This window comes from Hemiscyllium ocellatum, chromosome 19 (assembly GCF_020745735.1).
Source record: "Hemiscyllium ocellatum isolate sHemOce1 chromosome 19, sHemOce1.pat.X.cur, whole genome shotgun sequence".
NCBI classification, from domain to species: domain Eukaryota; kingdom Metazoa; phylum Chordata; class Chondrichthyes; order Orectolobiformes; family Hemiscylliidae; genus Hemiscyllium; species Hemiscyllium ocellatum.
The window spans coordinates 43,228,420-43,247,519 of record NC_083419.1 but is presented as its reverse complement, the minus strand read 5'-3'; the positions used below and the strand labels follow the sequence as shown (position 1 = coordinate 43,247,519).

The 19,100-nt window shown below is 41.1% G+C and overlaps 1 protein-coding gene across 1 annotated transcript in view; it reads right to left on the bottom strand.

Annotated features, from left to right (window-relative positions):
- Positions 1-4,880: 4,880 nt before the first annotated feature.
- The window catches only part of slc23a4 (solute carrier family 23 member 4), a 41,411-nt gene continuing 27,191 nt past the window's right edge, over positions 4,881-19,100 (bottom strand). The window contains exons 6-12 of the mRNA XM_060840075.1: positions 18,287-18,407; positions 16,314-16,470; positions 13,291-13,544; positions 12,021-12,185; positions 7,897-8,005; positions 6,006-6,101; positions 4,881-5,107 (exon numbers count right to left, since the gene is read on the bottom strand). Of these exons, the coding sequence (XP_060696058.1) occupies positions 4,881-5,107; positions 6,006-6,101; positions 7,897-8,005; positions 12,021-12,185; positions 13,291-13,544; positions 16,314-16,470; positions 18,287-18,407 (1,129 nt within the window). The remainder of the gene's footprint in view (positions 5,108-6,005; positions 6,102-7,896; positions 8,006-12,020; positions 12,186-13,290; positions 13,545-16,313; positions 16,471-18,286; positions 18,408-19,100) is intronic.

The window sequence follows — 19,100 nt, the reverse complement described above, 5'->3', positions numbered from 1 at the left end:
TTCTGCGGTGGTGGGACCTGTACAAGCTGAACAGGTTACACCTGGATGGGATTGGGTTCAGCACTCTTGCTGGGAGGTTTGCTCATGCTGTTGGGGAGGTTTTAAACTAATTTGGCAGAGGAACAGGACACAAAACAGATGTGAATTTGGGACAAGGTCCAATCAGATATAGAAGGAATGCCAGGACAGTCAGTAGGCAGAGAAGACATAGGCATGGTAAGGCACATGGAAGATCTAGAAAGCTATGTTGTATCTATTTTAATGCAAGGAGCCTGGCTGGTAAGGTGAATGAACTTAGAGCATTGATCAGCACGTAGGAATATGATATTGTTGCAGTCATTGAGACATGGTTGAAGGAAGGACAGGACTGGAAGCTCAACATTCCAGGGTACTGAAGTTTCAGGTGTGATAGGGGAGATGTAAGAGAGGTGGAAGCATAGCATTATTGATAAAGGAAACCATCACTGCAGTAATGAGAGAGGATGTCCAAGAATGAGACCATCTCGGTGGAACTTAGAAATATAAAAACAGTGATTGTTTTGCTAGGATTGCACTATAGGCCACCCAACAGTCAGAGGGAGACAGAGGAGCAGATATGGTAGTTGCCCTTTCCTTATGAACTGGGATTTCAAGACTAAGGTGAGAGGGGAGAGATTTTATAAAAGACATGAGGATCAAATTTTTTATACAGTGGTTCATGTGTGGAATGAAGTAGTGGAGGAGTGCACAGTAACAGCATTTACAAGACATTTTGATAAGTACGTGAATAGGAAAGGTTTGGAGAGGTGTGGGCGAGGAGCAGGCAAGTGGGACTGAAGGGTCTGTTTCCATGCTGTATGATTCTGACTCTTTGTAGGTAAGTCACAGAGTGGTGTGTGAGGAGTAGAGTTAGAATTGTAGGGGATTTCAATTTTGCTAAGGCTTTCATTCATGTGAAAGATTAGGTGGTGGATTTTTTAAAGTGCATCCAGGACCTTGGCACATAAGTCCATAGATCCCTGAAGATGTCAGCACAGGCAGACAGGATAGCAAAGAAGGCAGACGAGATTGCCTTCACAGAGTATTCTTAGTATTGGTTAAGCCACAGATGGAAAACTCTGAGATTCTGGTCACCATGCTATTGGAAGGACTTGTTTTACACTGGAGAGGATGCAGAGGAGATTCACCAGGATTTTGCCTGGGATGGAAAAGTCTCAATTGTGAGAAGAGTCTGGATAGACTGGGTTTGTTTTCCTTGGAGCAGAGGAGGCTGAGTGGAGATCTGATTGAGGTATACAAAATTATGATAGTGAGATTGTGAGAATCTTTTCCTCCATAGTAGACATGCCTAAGACCAAGGGCGATAATATTTTAAAGTAAGCAATACATGATTTGGAGGGAATCTGAGGAAAAATATTTCTACCCAGAAGATATGGAACACACTGTCTGAGAAGATAGTGTTAACATGCCAGGGAATACTAAGCTATGGACCAAGTGCAGGTAAATGGGATTAGTGTAGTTTGGCTTTTGTTGGTCGACGTAGATGGTGTGGGCCGAAGGGCCTGTTTCAATGTCATTTGACTCTGTCTCTAAAAGGAGCTGTTACCAAAGTACTTCATTTAGTGCACTAGTGATGCCCTCTACCTCTATCTGTAAACTTCTGGTCCTTGATCAGCCCTATTCAAGTTCTTACTAGTCTGTTATGAATTTTATTCTTGTAAAAGACTGTACAATTCCCTTTTGCTTAGCTCCCAATTTTTTTTGCCATTTACTGTCTGTCTTCTCTCATTACTTTTTCTCACGTCTGCTCTGAGCTTCCTTCATCTGATTCTCACTTGTGTTATCAACCTAATTTGTCATTTGACCCTTTTAACAATTTCATCTACCTCGTTCACCATTCAAGGACCTCCTCATTTTATTTATGCTAACTTTCCGTTTTATGGGATTTACCTCAAATGCACCTGAACCACCTCTTCTTTAAAGGCAGTTCATTGATCAATGATAGTATTGCCTGTACTGATCTTTGGTTCCAATGTACGTGGGCCGTATTTGTTCTGTCTTTGAAGCTAGCCCTCTCCCACTGGAGTATTTTTATTCTGACAGACTCATTCTTTGTCACTTTCCACAGTTAATTTAAACTATCAATATTATGACTATAGTCCCCTTAAAACGTCCCTCCACTGCCACTTGATTAACTTGTCCCATCTAGTTTCTGCAGAACCAAATCCAGTAATGCTTTCTTCCTCGTTAGTCCAGAAAAATGCAGATCTGGAATATTTTGCCTTGATCCACTTCAAATATTCTTCGACATAAGAGAAATAGCTGAAGAAACTCAGCAGGTCTGGAAGCATCTGTGGAGAAAAAGTAGAGTTAACATTGTGAGTCCAGAGATGAGCAGATGCTGCCAGACCTGCTGACTTTTTCCAGCTTTTTTCGGTTTTCATTTCAGATCTTCAGTGTTCATGGTTTTTTGTTTTATTTCAGCAATACTTTGTCATCCCTATCTTATACTATCCTAATCTTCCATAATACTGCCAGCTCTCCTTGTTTTCCCTTCCCTATTTTTGCTGAAGACCCTGTACCCAGGAATATTTATTGCTCAATCCTTCCTTCATTTGAACCTGATCACTGTTCTCATAATAACATCCTATTCCTAGGTGCCTATCTACACCTGCAGCACACCAACTTTTCATTACTACACTCTGCATTCACATACATGCACTGTAAACATAATTTAGACATTAATGGATTCCTTCATTCTTTAATCCCACCCAATGCCTTATTATTTTCTTCCTCGTGGGTTGTTTGTCGTTCTCAATCCTGTCAATCACCGTTGATTTTTGTTTTCCTTTCATCCATGCATCCTGGTTCTTATTCCTCTAAATTGCCTATAACCTTCCCTGTTAGTACTTGCAAGCTTTCCATATGAATGTCAGAAAGAGACCACAACTGCTAATGTTATCCATCTTGAAATCCCATCTCCCGAAATATCCCGAAAACACTTTGTAGATGCGCAGTGATGTCTTTCATCCAGAAACCAAGGATTCACTGTAATAATTTGCAGATACATCTGGGTCCATAGAAATGCTTGCCTTTCCTCAGACTATATCATCCCTTTTTGATATTACTAACTGTTCTTGCTCCTAGTCCCTACACAGCTGACAGTTGAGATAGTTAGGTTGCAGAGTTAGCTCTGACTACAGTCCTCAGAAAAACAATCACTCTTACCCATATTCAGACTTAAGGCCATGAATGTACCTTCTCAACTACATGGTGGTCACGTTTTCCATTGATACTGCAATGTTTCAAGCTGCAGAGATGATTTCTACATGAAGCCCAGGCTCTTAGTTACACACAGCAGCACTAACTGCTCCTCAAGCTTCAGAACCTCCAAGCATGGTTGCCAAGAATATAAGAACTCTTAGTGAGTTTTGAAAAGATTTGTAGCTTAGGTTAGGGTTTTGGATGTAGGTTTGCTTGCTGATCTGGAAGGTTCATTTCCAGACGTTTCGATACCCTACTAGGTACATCTTCAGTGGCCCTCTGGCAAAGCAATGCTGAAAATTCCTGCTTTCTATTTATATGTTTGGGTTTCTTTGGGTTGGTGATGTCATTTCCTGTGGTGATGTCACTTCCTGTTCCTTTTCTTAGGGGGTGGTAGATGGGGTCTAGCTCGATGTGTTTGTTGATAGAGTTCTGGTTGGAATGCCATGCTTCTAGGAATTCTCGTGTGTGTCTTTGTTTGTCTTGTCCTAGGATGGATCTGTTGTCCCAGTCGAAGTGGTGTCCTTGCTTATCTATATGGAAGGATACTAGTGAGAGAGGGTCATGTCTTTTTGTGGCAAGTTGGTGTTCATGTATCCTGGTGGCTAGTTTTCTGCCTGTTTGTCCAATGTAGTGTTAGACCCCATCTACCACCCCCTGAGAAAAGAAACAGGAAGTGACTTCACCACAGGAAATAACATCATCATCCAAAGAAACCCAAACATATAAATAGAAAGCGGGAAGTTTCAGCAATGCTTTGCCTGAGGCCCACTGAAGATGTTACCTAGTAGGGTAACGAAACTTATGGAAATGAACCTTGCAGCTCAGCAAGCAAACCTACATCCAATATAACAACTATTCCAGAGATCCCACATAAAATAGGCAATGCATTCCAAGGGACAGAAATGTTCTGCTAAGCCTTTATTTATTTGACTTGTTTATTTGTATTAAACCTGGTTAGATTTAAAAACTCACTAACTGTTCATCAATAAATTGCTTTGCTTATCATTCTTATATATTGAGATTAACTGATATGGATAGTAAAAGTTGAGTAAAAGCTTATATCTGCATTATCTGATGTGGTCCTGTCTTCATTTCACTTTGCATTTGTACACAGATTTTGTATGTTTGTATGACATGAGCACTGCAGGCTTTCCTCTCCAGGGTTTGAGTTTCAGGGTATGTAGAACAAAGAGCTCTTTGCTCCTGTAAATTGGGATGATCTGAATCTAGTTCTTACAGGTGCAAATTTTACAGTAAAGTTGTATAAATAACATGGAATTATTACAAAAGTCAATATTCACCTCAATTGTACTTTCATTGATATGCAATTGTTTTATTTCTTGATGGTCACAAGCAAGAAGCCATTGGAGTGGTTGATTTTAAACATTAAACAAAAAGAGTACAAGTATAAAATAACAAGTGAACTCAATCAAAGTATTTTTTCCAAAGCTATGACAGTACCATTTGTAATCTTGTAGGAGTGATACTCTCACCCTCATCCCAATATCTTCTCCAAAGTATCAGTCTTCTTTGTTACAATATAAACCAAACACCAGTGTCTGGGAATAATAAATTGAAGATATTTGACAAAGTCCAATGTGAGAATGGTCTGTTTAAGAGTTTACACAGTGTTGTTAAAATGGAGTTTCTTTAAAGATTTCCTGAGTATTCTCTTCTACTCTTTCATCAGGGGGTCTTGGCTGTGGGCAAAAGGGGAAGTATCTTCTCCAGGCTCCAGTGCAACATTTTGTGCCAATACCGAAAGGTAAATTGTAGCAGCCACTCTCGTTTATTCCTTTGTCATCATCCTCATGAAAGGCATTTTCCCTCCATGCAATTAACCCACGTTCTTTCTCTGTACCTGTAAAACATCAGTAATCACTTCTGATTTCTGTCTTTGTCTGCCTATGAATTGTCTTATTTTCTACTGGAAATGACTCCCATTGAGCTGTGTTTATCCACCTTGCAATGTACAAAGTAAATAATTGAGTGTAACATAATGTGGATCATCCCCAGAGATAAAACAAGGCACTACATAAATGCATGTTTTTTTTTGTTCTTCATTCTAAAGTCAGATTCCAATCTCTTGGGTTACTCAACTATCATCCAAATGAAGCATGGATCTCCCAGGAATTGCTGTTAGCAGCCAAGAGATTTTAATATTTAAGTTGCAGTAGTTAGCAAAAGATGAGGCTTGTTAAAGGTGGTATCAATAAGGGCGCCTAGTTATTTTGTGCAAAGCCAGGAGATTTTGGCTGGCATTATGGATGGGTAGCAGTAGCAAAGTAGGATATCAGACCTCGTCCTCTCAATTAGTATCAACTCAGTGATTTGTACTACCTTTGGTTATAAGGGGGATCAATGTTACCAGCATTACTGATAGTTATCAGTGCAGTTTCAGTAAGTTATTTAGTTACTGGTGGAATCAAAGTTCCTCTACCTCTGGTTTCTTCTTTCCAATTGTCAGCTTTTCTTTGTTATTTTCTCACTGCTGGCTTTCTGTTTCTTGAACCCATGAGCAATGGCGTGAACTACAAAGGTCCAACTTTTATAAAGTAAATTCAATAATATTTGCTTGCCATCCCCTGGTCAGAATGTCACATGATAATCAGATTTAGCAATCTTAACAGTATCAGTAGTGTTGAAAAGATTAATAATGGTTTCTCTGGTAATTCTAATTTGCACTAAGAAATAAGCAAGTCTTTCTAAGACATGTGAAGAATACTGTAGCAGAATGGCAAGAAGGAGAAAAGGCTTACCTGGTAGAGTATTATCCAGAAAAAATCCAAAAAATCCTCCAACAAACATGCTGGTTGTTAAAAGGACACGGATCATTTGATCTACTGGAAGTACTCCTGTGAAACAGAACATTTCTTTAGCTTTCTATCAGTGTTAACATTCCTCCAGATTCCATTAAGTATACAGCACTAATTTAAAAATTCTAATTGCTTTATATTAACTGGAAAAGTATTAAAGAGGCAGAGAGCCAGGAGAAAGATAGAGTCACCAAAATTAGGGGTTTCAAACATCGAGGAATAAGTGAGACCAAATACTTCCTGAGTAGAACAAAGTTCAGTGTGCAGCACATTCAAATATTTACTCTGGAATTTGGATTCACATCCATCTGTCAGTTGTAAAAGGCCTTCTCATGAGTGTGGAGAGTTTGAATCTAGATTCAGTTGGATAGGAACCTACACCACTTCCAAAATGACACTTAGTGCTAAACTTTTGATTTAGATAAATGTGAGGTGCTGCATTTTGGGAAAGCAAATCTTAGCAGGACTTATACACTTAATGGTAAGGTCCTAGGGAGTGTTACTGAACAAAGAGACCTTGGAGTGCAGCTTATAGCTCTTTGAAAGCGGAGTCACAGGTCAGTAGGATAGTGAAGAAGGCATTTGGTATGCCTTCCTTTATTAGTCAGAGTACTGAGTACAGGAGTTGGGAGGTCATGTTGCAGCTGTACAGGACATTGGTTAGGCCACTGTTGGAATATTATGTGCAATTCTGGTCTCCTTCCCATCAGAAAGATGTTGTGAAACTTGAAAGGGTTCAGAAAAGATTTACAAGGATGTTGCCAGGGTTGGAGGATTTGAGCTATAGAGAGAGGTTGAATAGGCCAGGGCTATTTTTCCCTGGAGCATCAGAGACTAAGGGATGACCTTATAGAGGTTTATAACATCATGAGGGGCATGGATAGGATAAATAGACAAAGTCGTTTCCCTGGGGTGGGGGGAGTCCAGAACTAGAGAGCATAGGTTTAGGGTGAGAGGGGCAACTTTTTCGTGCATGTATGGAATGAGCTGCCAGAGGAAATGGTGGAGGCTAGTACAATTGCAACATTCAAAAGGCATCGATGGGTATATGAATAGGAAGGGTTTGGAGGGATATGGGCAGGGTGCTGGCAGGTGGGACTAGCTTGGGTTGGGATGTTTGGTTGGACTGAAGGGTCTGTTTCTGTGCTGTACATCTCTATGACTATGCAATCTTACTCAGAGGCCACAAAATGACTGATTTAAGAAGTGAAAATGTTTAAGTGTAGTTCTGAATGTGGATCAACTGTTGGTCCAGCAGTGTTGCTCTGCAGCTAGTTGTTTTACAAAACACCTATGCAGTGTTTCATGCGGACAAGGGGAAATAGGAAACCTGTCTCGATGCCCAACTGTGATTTTTTTTTTTAGGTAAAAAATGAGGTCTGCAGATGCTGGAGATCACAGTTGAAAATGTGTTGCTGGTTAAAGCACAGCAGGTCAGGCAGCATCCAAGGAATAAGAAATTCGACGTTTTGGGCATAAAAGCCCTTCATCAGGAAACGTCGAATTTCCTATTCCTTGGATGCTGCCTGACCTGCTGTGCTTTAACCAGCAACACATTTTCAACTGTGATTTTTTTTTTACCCTTGATGAACAGATAAATAATATAATGGTACACAAAGGAAGTTTAATAAAGTCAATCCAGAAAATTCTTGTATGCATCCTTTCCTTCCCCAGGATCAGAACACAAATGAAGGAAAAATAACATGTATGCCTACACAACACAATACTTCTGCCCGAACACAGAAGTGTGAAAGGTACTCCAGTTTCTTCCATCTGCTCACCTAATTATTCCTTGATCTAGGTATATATTTGAAGTAATAAGCTGATTTCCTACCTGTTTGAATAGCAAGTGGGTGTTTATTCATCCAGTTGGGAATGACCATGCCAGAAAACATGGAAAATCCAAAAATAAATATATTTCTTGATGAATTCATATCAGCAAACTAAAAGGAGAGTAAATATAACTGCAATCAGCAAGAGCAGGAAGGTGAAAATGTTGCTTGACTCTTCATGCTTTCAGATAGATGTTCATAATTTGCTATTCTGAATTTGCCTTGAACTTTAAATTAGGAACATCGTGGCAAGATGAAGCAATTCAGCCCATCGAGCCTGCTGGAATGTTCACTACAATCTTGGCTGTTCACCCACTTCAACGCCTTTTCCCCCACAATATCTCCATACCTGCAATATCATTGACATTTAACGGTCTGTCAATCTCCACTTTACATATAATTACTGATTTTCCACAGCTCTCTGGGATAGACCATTTCAAACAGTAAAAAATATTCCTCTTCATCTTGGTCCAAAATTATACCCTAGACTCCCCAACCAGGGAAACACCTTAACTGCATCTACCCTGTCTATCCCTTAAGTATTTTGTATTCTTTAATGAGATCATTTCTTATTTCTCAAAATTTAAAGATTCCAGGCCCAGTTTACTGAATTTCTCTTTGTAGGATAGTTTTGCCATCCCAGGAACAAGTCTGTGAATCTTTGCTGCATTTGTCTATGGCAATAGTATCCCTCCTAAGCTATGTAGAACATAGAAGAGTACAACACACTATAGGTCTTCTGGCCATCGATGTTATTGTTGACCTTTTGTTCTACTTTTAAGATCAAACTAACCTACAGACCCTAGATTTTACTCTAATCCATGTGCCTATCCAAGAGTCATTTAAATATCCTTAATATATCTGACTACTACCACGGTTAGCAATGCATTCTACGCACCCACGCACTGTGTAAAGAACCTACATCTGACATCTCCCCTAAAGCTTCTTCCAAGCACCTTTAAATTATGCCCCCTCATGATAGCCATTTCCAGCTGAGAAAAAGTGTCTGGCTATCCACTCTATCTATGCTTTGCATCATCTTGTACACCCTTATCAAGTCACCTCTCATCCTTCTCTTCAATGAGAAAAGTCCTAATTCCCTCAGCCTTTCTTCATAAGACTTGCCCTCCAATCCAGGCTGCATCCTGGTAAATCTCCTCTGCACCCTGTCTAAAGCTTCCACATTCTTCGTATAATGAGGCAACCAGAACTGAACACAATATTTCAACTTTGATCCAGCCAGGGCTTTATAGAGCTGCAGCATAACCTCGTGGCTCTTAAACTCAATCCCCCTGCTAATGAAAACCAACACACCATACACAATTCTGTAGCCAGACAGCAAAATGTCCCTGTATCCCATGCTTCCTTACTTGCTGAATGAGCCAACCATGGGAAACCTTATCAAACGCCTTGCTAAAATCCATATACACCACATCCACTGATCTACCTTCATCAATGTATTTTATCACATCCTCAAAGAATTCAGTAAGGCTTGTAAGACATGACCTGCCCCTCGCAAAGCCAGGCCGACTATCTCTAATCAAGCTATGGTTTTCCAAGTAATCATAAATCTTGTCTCTCAGAATCCTCTCCAGTAATTTGCCTACCACTGTCGTAAGTCTGACTGGTCTGTAATTCCCAGGATTCTCCCTATTCCCTTTCTTGAACAAGGGAATAACATTTGCCACCCTCCAATCATCTGGCACTACTCCAGTAGTCAGTGAGGATGCAAAGATCATCGCCAAAGGTGCAGCAATCTCTTCCCTCACTTCCTGTAGTAGCCTTGGGTATATCCAGTCTGGCCTAGGGAACTTATCTATCCTCATGTTTTTCAAAAATTCCCAGCACATCCTCCTCCTCAACATCAACCTGTTCAACCATATCAATCTTTTTCATGCTGTCCTTACAAATGACAAGGTTCCTCTCACTAGTGATTAGTGAAGCAAAGTATTCATTTAAGGACCTCCCCTACCTCCTCCGACTCCAGGCACAAGTCCCCTTCACTATTCCTGATTACCCCTATCCTGACTCTGGCCATCCTCTGTTCCTCATATAAGTGAACAACCCCTTGGGGTTTTCCTTAATCCTATGCGCCCTTCTTGCTCTTCTAAATCCATTCTTTAGTTCCTTCCTGACTATCTTGTAACTCTCTAAAGCCCTGTCTGATCCTTGCTTCCTCAGCCTTAAGTTACCTTCCTTCTTCCTCTTGACTAGATGTTCCACATCCCTTATTACCCAAGGTTCCTTCACCCTATCCTTGCCTCAGTGGAACAAACCTATCCCGCACTCACAGCAAGTGCTCCTTGATCAACCTCCACTTTTCTGTCATGCATTTCCCTGAGAATGTCTGCTCCCAATTTATACTGCACAGTTTCTGCCTACTAGCATTGTAATTCCCTCTCCCCCAATTAAATAGTTTCTAATACCATCCGCTTCTATCCCTCTCCATGACCACAGTAAAGGTCATTGAAATGATCTCTCACTGTGAGATCTGACACCTGACCATCACATCCATTGTGGCCTTCCCCATAGTTGGCCTATCATCAAATTGAGTCAGGAATCCTTCCTGAATACAACTGACAAAATCTGCTCCATCCAAACTATTTGAACTAAGGCAGTTCCAATCAATATTAGGGAAGTTGAAGTTGCCCACGATAAGTTAAGGGAACCAAAACTCTCTCAGCAATGACTGTAGTCAGATTTCCAGTGATCAGTCTCTTGTAGACCATTTAATGAGTAAATAGCTAAAGGGCATTGTGAACTTGTGTTTACAATTTATAATTCAACCATGTGGAAGAGGGAATGCCAGGACAGAGAGCCTCTGTCCCTGCCTCAGACAATTGAATTACTCCACGTTCTATCAGAAAACTAGAGGACCCCCTTTAATTGCCAGCAACAAGTCTCTTAATGAACCTAATTAGTTCCCTCTCTTTGTGAAGCTGGTGCATTCGGATCAGACCCATAAGTGTCTCTCCTAAGTTGGTCAGCACCAGTAATGGGATCAGAAGCTGATGTGCTGGCTAGTGCTAGTGTTTTATAGGCCCCCATCTGCCTGGGGACGTTGATGTGGCCCAAACATTCAGCCTCCCATGTCAAGCGCAGAGTGTAGAGAAAGACTTAATATCATTTTGAAATTTAACCTTTACTCTGTTTTCTAAATTATATCTTATCCCAAACATTGAAGAAGTTAAGAACATTTACATTGTAACACTCTCAGGATTCACGATATAATGCCTGATGCATGCAAGCCCTTCAAGGACCTCAGTGAAGCTGATAGTCTCAGAGAATCCCTACAGTGTGGAAGTTGGCCATTTCGCCCATACTGACCCTCCAAAGAGCATCCCACTCAGACCCACCCCACTACCCTATCCCCATAAACCATGCATTTCCATGGTTAATCCACTTAACCTGAACATCCTTGGACCCTATAGACAATTTAGCATGGTCAATCCATCTAATGTGCACATCTTTGGACTTTGAGAGGAAACCGGAGCACCCGGAGAAAACTCACGCGCACACAGGGAGAATGTGCAAACTCCGCACAGACAGTCATCTGAGGGTGGAGTCAAACTCAGGTCCCTGGTGCTGAGAGGCAGCAGTGCTAACTACTGAGCCCCTAAGATACTTAACCAACACAAAATCCTATAACATGCAGCCATAACAGGGCAAAATTGAGGACAGCAGATGTTGGTGATTAGAGTTGGGAGTGTGGTGCTGCAAAAGCACAGCAGGTCAGGCAGCAGCCGAGAAACAGGAGAATCGCGCAGGAGAGTCGATTCTCCTGCTCCTCGGATGCTGCCTCAACTGCTGTGCTTTTCCAGCACTACACTTTCCATACAGCCGATATCTGTATCTGAGATATATGCAATTACACTGACAAAAGGAAGGATCAGAGAGCTCTATATGAAAAGCATCTGGATGGTTAAATTATTGAGCACAAATGTTCATTTATCTAATTCATCAAATCAATGACAGTTAGTAGATTTACAATAAAACAAACAGTGAGATAAGCGGACAGGAAAAGGGATTGTTTTTCCTCATCTGATGAATGAAATTTTCGATTCAAGAATAGAGAGTAACTTGGTGGTTTGGAAAATGAAAGGAAATGCTACTGAATCAACAATACCTGCAAATTTGAAATCCCGACAGCTGTAATGATTCCGAACATCACCAGCAGCATTCCACCAATTATTGGCTGTGGGATGGTGCTGAAAATTGCTCCAACTTTTACAAACAGTCCTACAAGAAGCATTAAGCATCCACTGGAAAGTATAACTCTGCGACTTCCCACCTGAAATCAACAGGAGTGAGATATTTCACCAGTTTCCACTTCTCAGTCTAATCAGTTTTGGCTGGAAATGACTAACAATTTATTATCAATCCATTATTAACTCTGTGCGGTGGTCCTGTTGCACAGTTGGAACCAGGTGGCTCCAAGCTCATTTTATTTGGGAGTTTTACAGAGGCAGAAGAGAAGGCCTTTATCCCCCTGTTACAGAGTTCAAAATTGTGTAGTTCAAAACTTACCTTTGAAAAACTGGATTGAACACTATTGTAAGAATAGCTTTAAGAGAGGACATCTGTGTGCCTGTGGAGAAGTTCCTGCTAAATATATTTAAAAGTGGGTGTTAATGGGTTGAGCTTGTTGGGCCTCAGTTTCTTGGTCTGGGCATTTCTCCTACTGCCCAGAAGGATGCACTTAAAACTGAATTCAATCCAGGGGCAAAATTATTTAATGTTGGCCATGAGAGAATTAATGTCTCCTTATTTGGTTTAGTGTTTTCCCCCCGTTATACTTTGGAACATTCTTTCCCTGTTGATGTGCTATGTCATTTTAAGTTGTTGCAGTGAATTGTTCCAGTTATATCATGGCATCAGAAAAATGTACTGAAATGAAGCAAGAATGAAGAGAGAGTTTCCTGGGCTAATACCTTATTTCACTAACCAGCTAGGCTCAGGAGGACCAATGTCCAATACTACAGCACAGGGATGAACTCGGCTTCATTTTACCCTGTTCCTGGTTTAAGTTACATCACACAGTTAATGCTGTGGAGGTGGACATCACAGAGGTGGCAGTTGTTTGATGTCTATTGTATAGGAACTAGACACAAGCTCTTTTGTTCCACAGGTCAGAATATAATGTACAAATACAAAAGGAGCTCTCCTTTCAAATCCTCACAAAAAATACAGCTGTTTTTAATGGCAAAAACTTAAATCTGTGCATCATTGTGCATCATTAAAAGCTAATCATGGAGCTGCAAAGTAGACATGGTGAATAAAAATAAGAATCAATGGTTACCTTTTAACTAGTATTAAAATAAATAGAATAAATAAATAAATAGAAACCTCTTTGTATTTATAGATTGAGGAAAATAGCTTCCCAGTTAAATTTATACCTTTGTAATCCCCAGAGCCCCAACATTCTCGCTGTAGGAGGTTGTTCCGTTGCCTGTTCCCCAGGCTCCAGCAACCAGACAGCCAATTCCCTCGATACCAATCCCTCGGTTTATGGCCTCTCTTGGAGGAGGTGGTGCACCACAAAGCCGAGCGCAGGCATGATAATCTCCAACAGACTCAATCATTGACGAGATCACTCCAGCCAGAATTCCAAAAGTGCCAGCAAGGCTTACTGTTGGTAACCCCCATTGTCCTGAGCAAAGAAGGACAAAGTCAATGATATTACAGTTTCCAATATTGGACAGAGTGGTCATTCATTGTGTGATCTCACAGTCTGATAATGTACTGGTGTGCAACAGTGAGGCATATTAAAGTCTGATTTTAACACTGATGGTAATTGTATGGAGTGTCTGGGGCAGGGAGAGTGGGAGATGTATTTGGGGCAGGGGGTGGTTTGGTTATCCTGTGTTTGGTTGCATGGGGCCTGGGACACTAAAATGATATCTGCCTGAAAGGTGAGAACAGAATATGATAAGTGGCCAGAAGCCATTCCAGTGATTGAAGGAACAGTTCCCACACTCACCAGGAGATGGCACTCCTGACACCACAAAAAAGAAGGTACTGAAAACAAAAAATAGAGTCATAGAGATGTACAGCGTGGAAACAGACCCTTAGATCCAACTCATCCATGCCGACCAGATATCCCAACCCAATCTAGTCCCACCTGCCAGCGCCTGGCCCATATCCCTCCAAACCCTTCCTATTCATATACCCATCTAAATGCCTCTTAAATGTTGCAATTGTACCAGCCTCCACTGCTTCCTCTGGCAGCTCATTCCATACACTCACCATCTGTGTGAAAAAGTTGCTCCTTAACTCCCTTTTATATCTTTCCCCTCTCACCTTAAACCTATGCCCTCTAGTTTTGGACTCCCCAACCCCAGGGAAAAGGCTTTGTCTAGTTATCCTATCCATGCCTCACATAATTTTGTAAACCTCTATAAGGTCACCCCTCAGCCTCCGATGTTCCAGGGAAAACAGCCCTAGCCTGTTCAGCCACTCCCTATAGCTCAAATCCTCTATCCCTAGCAACACCCTTGTAAATCCGGTTGCAGACCGCTCCGGTTTCCTCCCACAGTCCAAAAATGTGCAGGTTAGGCGAATTGGCCATGCTAAATTGCCCGTAGTGTTCGGTGAAGGGGTAAATGTAGGGGAGTGGGTCTGTGGGTTGCGCTTCGGTGGGTCGGTGTGGATTTGTTGGGCTGAAGGGCCTGTTTCCACACTGTAAGTAATCTAATCTAACATCTTTCCAATAGGAAGGAGACCAGAATTGCACGTAATATTCCAACAGTGGCCTAACCAATGTCCTGTACAGCCGCAACATGACCTTCCAACTCCTGTACTCAATACTCTGACCAATAAAGGAAAGCATACCAAATGCCTTCTTCACTTTCCTACTGATGTGTGACTCCGCTTTCAAGGAGCTATGAACCTGCACTCCAAGGTCTCTTTGTTCAGCAACACTCCCTAGGACCTTACCATTAAGTGTATAAGTCCTGCTAAGATTTGCTTTCCTAAATGATAAAAAGTAGAGGACCCAGCACCAATCCTTGTGGCACTCCACTGGTCACAGGCCTCCAGTCTGAAAAACAACCCTCCACCACCACCACCCTCTGCCTTTTACCTTTGAGCCAGTTCTGTATCCAAATGGCAAGTTCTCCCTGTATTCCATGAGATCTAACCTTGCTAATCAGTCTCCCATGGGGAACCTTGTCAAACGCCTTACTGAACTCCATATAGATCACATCTACTGCCCTGCCCTCATCAATGCTCTTTGTTACTTCCTCAAAAAACTCAAATCAATTTTGTGAGACATGATTCCCCACGCACAAAACCATGTTGACTATCCCTAATCAGTCCTTGCCTTTCCCAATACATGTACATCCTGTCCCTCAGGATTCCCTCCAACAACTTGCCCACCACTGAGGTCAGGCTCACCGGTCTATATTTCCCTGGCTTGTTCTAGCCACCTTTCTTAAACAGTGGCACCACAGTAGCGAACTTCCTGCTCCTGTGGATACAGGATATCATTCTTTTCCACCTCCTCCACCAAGGCCTACAATGCAGCCCATTCTCTCCACTGTTTTGCCATTTTGTAATGTTTCTCAGGTCAGTCTCACTTCCTGGGATGCTGAAGATCACATTGAAGAGTCAACGAGGCTCAAAATTAGCTTGCTCTCTCTCCATGAATGCTGCCTGACCATTGTGATCTCCAGCATTCTTTTGTTTCAATACAGATTCCAGCATCTGCGGTAATACAAAAACAAAGGAGACTTATTCTAATGGGTGTTTCCCAGTCCTGAGCCTTCTCCTACACATTCAGCCTGGCAAGTTTCACTGACAGCCCCAGTGGCATCACTGGTGTTTCACCTCCACTCTTAACAAAGGTCCTCACTGGTGTTTTGGTTTGTATCCTTACTATCTGTTTTGGAAAACATGTTAAATTATGAACCTTCAGGGAGAGAGCAGGTCTTCATGTATCTGCTCTTTGAATAATTTCAGCATTAGTAATGGCTGGGAGACTCAGCAGGGCACGTTATTGTAAGTGGTTAGCACCAGTCAAGCCTACCTAGAGCTAGCCCAACCCTTTGAACGAGGAAGTGTAATATGGCTGGAGCGGATGCTCATAGGGCATCCCAGGAAGTGAGACTGACCTGAGAAACATTACAGAATGGCAAAACAGTGGAGTGGAGTGCAGGCCATGGTGGAGGAGGTGGAAAAGAATGATATCCTGTATCGACAGGAGCAGGAGACTGTCCACACTCGAGTGCAGAAAAGCAGCTCTGAGGTCAGAGCCAAGGGTCAAGCCTGCAGGACTTGAATATAATGGAAGGTGTCACTTTTGAAAGCCATTTTCTATCAACTGCATGAATAAGATCAGCCACTCCTCAATCTGTTCTATGCTTATTACCCAAATCAAACCTGACCTTCATAATTTTTTTATCCTTCTTGTTTTACTTACCGGGGTATGGGACGCGAAACCAATCAGCATGTATGATAACTTCACTCTTTATGTCCGTTCTTGCATAATATCCATAAGCATCAGGGTCATCAGGAAACACGTTAAAATGCGTCAGTAGAACACTAATAACCCATGAAACCACAATCCCTAGAAGTACCTGGGCATAAAATAAATCAGACAGTTTTCAAGCTGTTACAAACCCTTAGTTTAATGGAGATTTGAAAATGTTGAGGATTTTAATAATTACGGAAAGATTAATTCCTCTGATTATCATTGGGAACTTGCTATAATGGCTACTTAGAAAATCACTAAGTAGTCAGGCAGTGTCAACATGGCTTTGTGAAAGGGAAATAGAAGAATACAGCGCAGAACAGGCCCTTCGGCCCTTGATGTTGTGCCAACCCGTGAACTATTCTCAGCTCGTTCCCCCTTCACTATTCCAAAATCATCCATGTGCTTATCTATGGATTGTTTAAATCTCCCTAATGTGGCTGAGTTGACTACATTAGCAGGTAGGGCATTACCACTCTCTGCATAAAGAACCTGCCTCTGACATCTGTCTTAAATCTATCATCTCTCAATTTGTAGTTATGCCCCCTCGTATACTCATTTCTTCACATTTCTTTTCTAGAATTAACAAGGAACCCATCTAAGATTACTACACAAGAGCATGTGGTGTAGATAAAGGATTGGTTTACTAACATGAAATAGAGAAGAAGGATAAATAGGTATTTTATGGGTTAGCAAGCTGCAACTATGAAATTCCACAGGGATCAGTGCTGGGGTTTCAAGAAGTAGAGAATCTACAAAGGGATTTGCACAAGTTCACTGAGTGGGCTAAAATTTGGACGATGAAGTATAATGTGAAAAAATGTGAACTTGTCCACTTTGGCAGGAAGCATAGAAAAAGACTTTACTGTGTAAATACTGATAGATTACAAAGGTTGGTATCACAGAGAGCTCTGCATGTTCTTCTGCGCAAATCACAAAACATAAGTATGCAGTGAATGATCAGAAAGGTATCTGGATATTGACGTTTATTGCAATGGAGATAGAATATAAAAACAGTTTATCTTCAACTGTACAGGGCCTTGGTGAGACTGCAGCTGGAGCACTGTGCACAGTTTTGGCCTCAGGCTATAATTGCATTAGAAGCAGTTCAGAGAATATTCACTCAACTCCTTTCTGCAAAGAAAGGTGGAGTTGAGACAAAAACAGCTTGACCGTGATCCTATCGAAAGGTGGAACAAGCTCAAAGGGCCACTGGGCCTACTCCTGCTCCTAAGTCCTGTGTTCCTGTGGCAATGACACACCATCAATTTAAAAATACTACTCGGCAAATAAAGAAGCGAAGAGAAAGTTCATTAGTCGGTATGTTGTTGGAATTTAGACACTGCTTTGCCGAAGGGCAGAGGCTATTGCTGCTTTCATGGAAAAGTTGGATGAGCATATGATATGGAGTAAAGTACAAGGCTACAGGGAAAAAATTATATTGTGTTTTTGTTACGTATAGGAGTGCCATGTGAAATGAACTAAAATAGTGTCAAAATAGTTTTCCGTTGAAATTGAGCCCATTGGATCGCATTTCTGCAATATAATATAAAGAGACAAGAAACTGCAAATTTCATATTCCAAATAAGAGGAATAAATGATCATCACACTTTTGAAGTAATGCAAGTTTTTTTCTCAGGTTGGAGGTAAGCAACATTATTTAGTCAGAGTATAAGAAATCTTACTTTGCACTGAAATGTGTTGCACCAATCAGGGAGCAAAGTGCTTCATGTGAATGCAAATGCATAAAATGGAAAATCTTCCAGTCCCAATATCCGTCATTTATGAGCGTTAATGTTATCAAAAAAAGAGTAAGAGCCATGATATTTTCTCTTACATAGTTTAGAAATTGCTGGATTCATGGCAATATTTGTGTTTTGATTTTAACATAAAGACTAAAATTATAACAGTAAATATTTTACCGGAAATATCTGAAATAGGTTAGTCCAACAAATGTGACACTTCTGGCTCCTGTTAAAAGCAGGTAAAGGTACTGGTACATTCCGCAAGTACTGGGAGAATATTATGATGAAGCTTGCAGTCCTGAAATAAAATGACAGTAACAAGGAATATTAAGATTTAAATCTATTTGAAACACTTGTTAAAGAAATTGCATTAATCATAATCCGAGGAGCTGGAAACCAGTTGGTTGGGTTTGCTGGTTGCCCAATGCATTCAGTCCAGATGGATATTGTCATAATGAGGTCCTCATGAATAGTAAATTAGGGGAAGTGGTGACGTTATGGTAATGTCACTGAAACAGTAATCTAGAACTCCAGCCCGTTATTCTAGCTTCATAGATCAAATCCCACTGGGTAGACATGTTTTAGTTCAATAAAAGTTTGAAATTAAAAGTTAATCTAATGGTGACCATGTAACCATTATTGTTGGTTTGTTGTAAAAATCTACCTTGTTTATTAAAGAGCTTGAGGGAAGGAAATCTGCCGTCCTTACCTAGTCTGGCATACACATGACCCCAGACTCACAGAAATGTGGATGACTCTTAAATGCCCTCTGAAATGGCCCTAGCAAGCCATTCAAATTAAGTAGCAATTAGGAAGAGGCAATAAATACTGGCCAGTTGGTGACTCCCAGAAATCATGACTGAGTAAACAGAAAACCTTTCAGACTTTCAAATCCATTCTCTCATTCTACTCGCTGTTTAACTACCAAGCCACACACTTTCCCTGTTATAAGGCATGTCCTCTATGAAGACCCTGTCTTAACACTTACTAC